We start from the raw sequence: 6,316 nt of genomic DNA, 5'->3' as shown, positions 1-6,316 counted from the left end.
TTTCCTTGAAACCGTATTTTACAGAACTTTTGTATTTCTAGTTTTGTATAGTCACCATACATTCAGTTTTATTACCCTTTTATGTTCCTAATTCCCCAGTCTCCAATACAACTTCATTAAATGATATTTTGTAGCGGCATTGAACAGTGTCACCAACGTGACTTATGGTTGTCAACTCTTCTCATGCTCACAAGATTGGTCAATTAAATATATTTCCTGGATTTCCATTCATCTTAAACTCGAGAGAGTTAATATTATGACCAATAACTTTTACTCTGCCAATTATCTCACTATCTGCTATACATTGCGTCTAAATTGAAATTGATATGCTTGGACTTTGATTTAGCTGATTCTACTGTACATTTTGTATTGAGTGCATTTCGCTACACGTTGAAGTATTCATGATTGTGTAGCTCGACCCTGTATTCTACTCATATCTCATAAAGTGTTGATTTTATACGTTTCCTTGAGGACATATAATTTTTAAGTATGAAATTTCTCATTTTCCTGGCTGTAATTTTCATCGACCCGACCCGGGTCTTAGCAGAACACCACAAACGATTTCTCTTCGATTTTGGTAAGCATTTTACGTTAATCCTATTGGTTCAGAGAGCTGATTCATTTACACCGTATTCGATCTACCTTCCTATCACGGGACTGGAAAAACGGGTGGAAAAGTACCAGAAGACAATAGAGAATTTATAAAAAACTTGGCGGTGATGGGGGCTCGAACCCACGACCTTATGATAACTCCGCCGGGCCAGGGAGAGAGTAGAGCTACTTTCAGAACTATCCACCACTCCAAAAAAAAAAAAAAAAATGGTATCAAACTCTGAATCTATCCTGAACTTAACTTCTCTCCTGACTTCTTGAGGTCAAGGGTTCAACAAGCCTACATTTCCTGGCCAGAATGAATAAAAATGTTTTGCCAGTGCGTGATAGAAAACCCTTACACGGACAATTTCATAGTAAACTAGCTGTAATGTCTGACATGGAGGGAATCATTACAATATCAAGTTATCACTAGCTAAATCCCATCCGGTGCGTATTTAAAAAAACCCGAATATGATTCATTATAATTACGTACATAGTATTCTCTAATAGATATATATATATATATATATATATATATATATATATATATATATATATATATATATATAATAGATATATATATCGTTTTTATAGATCATAGAAAGATACCTATCAAGGGACAATTAACAACACATGTCACATCGCTCTACAGTGGCGATAGGAAAATAGAGTAATAATAATTTCAATATTTAACCAGTTAACTGCGGGCTCTGGAAAAACACGTGTAGGCAAAAACGCTCAAACCTGGGACTACGCGAAGTTCCAGTTTTGAGAATTTTTGCTAAGATGAGGGTCATTTTAATCGATCAATATTTGAAGGACGAGTTTTCAGGCCAAATTTTTAAATTCTTGTTTTTCCAGTCCAGCAGTTAAATGGTTAAATACATATTTATGAGCCTGACGTTTATGAGAAGATAAATACATTGACAACGTTAACCATTCGACAGACAGATGCATTGGTGTCGTGACGGCATAACCTTTTCATTATCATGGATGTGAAACTATATTTTGTGTCAGCTTTTTTCATTTGTGTTTTTACTGCTGTGCATGGAGCTAGTAGTTCTACAAGTATGTTTTGTATTGGTAATGGCTAATAAAACGAGATAAGATATTAGGGGATTTAAAAAAAAAGAATCGAAGTTAGCACTGAAACTAAAGATTTTGATTATGGCAACTCGCAACACATATAACAAAAATCCATTAAAAAAAAACAGAAAAAGAATCTTCACAAGTCACCACCACTGATTCAGCTCAAACACTCTTAGGCTTCGGTTACCCAACTAAATAACGATATCCGCGCGTGGAAACTCGGACAACTTGAGGATTCAATTTATGTCAGAAAATGACTTTTTGTGTGCCTCATAAATAATTATTAATATGTTCAAATATTTAAAAAAACTGTATACTAGAGGCATAAGGATTATCACAATGAAATTCGATTAATTCTTTCCTTTAATGCCTTTACATGTGTATAATGAAAGCAACAAGGTCACGACAGTCGGGGTATGTCAAGAATTCTTTAGAATTAAACTGACAGTAGTTATTGCTTGCTAACGGTTGGATTAGGTGCTAGACCATTGCACGTTACAGACCCAGATGCGTACCCATCTAATGCTGAAGGGTCAGAAAAAATCTCCACTGCACTTGGGACCGATACCTGTGTTTTTTTGTTTTTTTTTTGTGTGTTTTTTTTTGTTGCTTGTAATGTGAGTGCTCTACCAACTGAGCTATCATGATTGAAGCAAGCACAATATGACCACTTTGAAAAACAAACAATACAGAAATACACTCACACACAAGAAAAAACTCCGAAACGCTTTAGGTAAATATAGGTACTGGATATAGTTAACCCTTAGACTGAGATAGTGATTTTTTTTTCTACGAAGTCTCGTGCAGTTTATGTCAAGTTTGCGGATTATCTTAACCCATCGACATGTGAAATAACAGTGGTCTTGCCAATCTTGATAGATGGGATAGATAGGGTTAAATTGAACCCTACCTTCAAAGGGTTAAAGAAATATTTTAAACAAAATATTCCATGTTGTTGTTAGGAGACACCGTGGAGTGATAGATTGAGCGCATAACCATCGTGATAATAGCTGACCAAAAATAGCTGGCAAAAAAAAAAAAACAATAGCAAGGACCCGAGTGACGTCAACTTCATTCTATCTATAGATAGAATTAATTTGACGTCACTCGGGTCTTTGTTATTGCTTTTTGCCATCCACGTTTATGAGTACATATCACTAAACTGTATTAACCAGACTATAAACGTTTAAGGTTACACATAGTTTTGTGTGTTGGTCCGTTATACTTCCGGATGTCAATGTTATGAGCATACTATCTATAGATAGTTCGAAGATGACGTCACTCAGGTCTTTGTTATTGTTTTTTTTGCCATCCGCGTTTATGAGTAATGCTCACTGAACTGTATTAACCTGACTATAAACGTTCATGGAAACACACAGTTTTGTGTGTTGGTCCGTCATACTTCCGGATGGCAATGTTATGAGCTTCTTAGCCAAGCGCATACTATCTATACGTTAACGATTGCTACGCTAGAACCCACTATGACTTATCTTTTGACGTTATTTTTTTTTTAGGTTTGTGCAGCGCCAAGTGAATTGTCATTAGTTGTACTGAAGGAAACAATTGATCCCATTGGTTGAACTATTGATAACAACTCGTGATTGTTTATTTCTTTTGTGGCCAAAGACTTGTCTTTTGTCGTCATTCTGTAGTCATTGTCAGGCCGTCGCCATCGTTAACTTTATAGCCTGATACAAGAACCCATTAGGACTTATGGTTTGACGTCATTTTCTAGGTTTTGCATCGTCTAGTGAGTTGTCATTAGAAGAGCTCAAGGAAACAAGCGATTCCATTGGTTGAAAACTCACGATTTGTTTTCTTTTGTGGCCAAAGACTTGTCTTTTGACGTCATTCTGTGGTCAGTGTCAGACTGGGCCTTCGTAAAGTTATGGCCTGATACTGACCAAAAAATGACGTCAAAATGCCAGTCTTTTGCCACAAAAGAAAACAAATCGTGAGTTGTATTCAATAGTTCAACCAATGAAATAACTTGTTTCCATGAGCTCTACTCACAACTCACTAGGCGGTGCAAAAACCAAATAATGACGTCAAACTGCCATTTTGGATTTCCGTGTCAGGCTATACATAACGATGGCTACGGTCAGACTAAGTTAGCGACCGTATGCTTTAGACCGCTTGTTGGTGATTAGTACATAATTCTCTCTGTCAGACTAAAAGTTTACAGGATACTCATAATTTTGCATAGTTTAAAAAAATGATATTGCGGGTGAAAACGGTTAGTAATTTACTCAAACGCATCCTATCAATACCATCCTTTCACTATCATCCTAATAGGTCGCCGAGATGAATGTTTGCTGACATCCGATCCCAATTCACTCCAAGAGGTGACAGGTGTTGTCAGTTTTTCACAGGTATGCTTTTGATACATTAGCGCTGTTGGTAATACATGGTGTGTAGTAGTGGGACGTATTTTGGTCGCTTTGCCCATTTCTATGTTTTGGTGATATTTTTAAAGGATGCAATTTTATATAATTTACATAGTTTTAATCATATGTCAACTTTTTTGCCGAAAAATATTTGTAAACTGGATTTTTAAACCTTAAATCAAGATCCATAAATCATTTTACAATAAGTTTTGAAAGAATCTTAATGGCCATTTTCACGCACTGTGCTGTTTTATGAACTGATTTCAGCTGACTACAAAATTAATAGAGATAACGAAAACAAACCATCATTAGTAATTGTTGCTATTTACCGACCACCTCAAGCACAATGGACTATAACTCCAGTGTCTGTGAAACATTCCACAAACTCGCCATGAAGACCTTAAATTCAAATTTTCTTATCGGTTGCGACTTTAATCTTCTTGATTTTGACTGGGAGAACGGGACAACAACAAACCGACACTATAATAAAGAAACTAATGAACTTTTCCGGGAAACAATTATGGACCTTAATTTACAACAAATGATTAGACATAAGACCCGAAAAATGCTGTATTGGACGTTCTTTTCACGATCTGTCTTAACTCACTCAACCCTAACACCGACTATATCCGTAGTATACCCGGGCTTACTTTTACCCCGTGCCTATTTATTACATTTTTCTGAGACAAAGTATAGACGTAGTATCAAAGCTAATATTTTTAGTTTTTACATGTTAATGGTAGTTGAATGAAAATATTTATGTACATGCTCATTTTTTACACATTTATTTTTCAATTTTGAAGAGTGGCAAAAATCTCTAGGATTGAGTGAGTTAACCTTCCTGATTTTGACTGGGAGAACGGGACATCAACAAACCGACACTATAATAAAGAAACTAATGAACTTTTCCCGGGAAACAAGTATGGACCTTAATTTATAGCAAATGATTAGACATAAGACCCGAAAAAATGCTGTACGGTGATCAAGAACGAAACCTTTTGTCCATCTAAACTCTCCCTGACTCAACATTTATAAAAAGATTATTTCAAAAAATAACACAGCATTTATTTGGCGAAATATCCACTTCACGTGCTCAAAGCGCTTCACAAGGGGTCCCAAGCCAACAGCAATACAAAACACGAAGGACGAGACATGACGCCTGTCAGGCGAACGGCCATGTACTCATTTTACACCAGAGTACGGTGAGGGAGTGTGAGTAAAGAGCCTTTTCAAGGACTCAACTCTGCCTCACTCAGAGCGGGTCTCGAAAACTGGACCCGATCCGAAAGCGAGAGTCATACCACTAGGCCCCATCCCAGAGCAGGGAAGGGCACTGTTCTGTCGACCACATAACCCCACTATTAATCAAAATTTCTTTCTAATTTCTTCAATTTTTGGACTAATGACATAGTTTTTGGGATCAAACCTATTGTAAATTTGACGCTGATCACGAATCTGACATCAAAACCCATCCCAGCCACCCCCCCCCCCCCACCACCCAAAATTAAAAAAAAAAATTCATACCTTCTGATTACCGATCAGACGTGCTACCATTGCATGGTAGTGGTAGCACATCTGGCCGGTGATCAGAAGGTCTGAGGTTCGATCCCCAGACGAGGTAGACTGATTTTTGGGATGATTTTTTTTTTCTTGAATTTTTTTTTCTTCTTTATCTGACACCTTTCATACCCACTTGTTCAGATCTTTGACATATTATACACAATGTATGTTAAAAATGGACTTTAAATTGTAATATTGCCTACCAAGCGTCATGTCTCGTTCTACGTGTCACGTGTTGCTATTGATCAGGGACCCTTTGTAAAGCGTTGTGAGCACATTGTGCGGCTATGTGGTCTTGTCGTTGTAGGACACTCGCTTTCGGATCGGAAGGTCCTGAGTTCGAGCCTCGCTCGGCGAAAATTGAGTCATTAGAAAAGGCTCTTTACTCACATTCTCTCACCGTAGGTGTACAATGAGTAGATGGCCGTTAACAGCGTTTCATCTGCCGGAAAAAAATTGTAATACCGCCTAACAGGCGTCATGTCTCGTTCTACATGTTACTTATTGCCGTTGGTCAGAGACTCTTTGTAAAGCGCTGTGAGCACGTTTAGTGGATTTTGCGCTATATAAAAAGCTCAAGTTTTTGGGTTTAAAAATAATAATTCAGAATCACCCCTACATCACATTGTTATGAGACGATTGGTAACATATGATGTGTAATACGATTTACGTCAATATAACAGTAC

The 6,316-nt window shown here is 37.1% G+C and overlaps 1 protein-coding gene across 2 annotated transcripts in view; it reads left to right on the top strand.

Moving 5' to 3' along the window:
• The first annotated feature begins 399 nt into the window (after positions 1-399).
• The window catches only part of LOC144968255 (uncharacterized), a 68,133-nt gene continuing 62,216 nt past the window's right edge, over positions 400-6,316 (top strand). The window contains exons 1-2 of one of the 2 annotated variants that reach the window (XM_078906424.1): positions 400-577; positions 3,979-4,055. In XM_078906424.1, the coding sequence (XP_078762550.1) occupies positions 490-577; positions 3,979-4,055 (165 nt within the window). In that variant the 5' untranslated portion in view covers positions 400-489. Of the gene's footprint in view, positions 578-1,513; positions 1,663-3,978; positions 4,056-6,316 lie in introns of those variants that run through there. The other variant, XM_078906426.1, reaches the window with a different exon arrangement.

Source organism: Berghia stephanieae, chromosome 3 (genome assembly GCF_034508935.2).
Source record: "Berghia stephanieae isolate SIO BIC M18660-M18661 chromosome 3, UCSD_Bste_1.3, whole genome shotgun sequence".
Lineage (NCBI taxonomy): Eukaryota > Metazoa > Mollusca > Gastropoda > Nudibranchia > Aeolidiidae > Berghia > Berghia stephanieae.
This window is presented reverse-complemented; position numbering and strand designations above follow the sequence as displayed.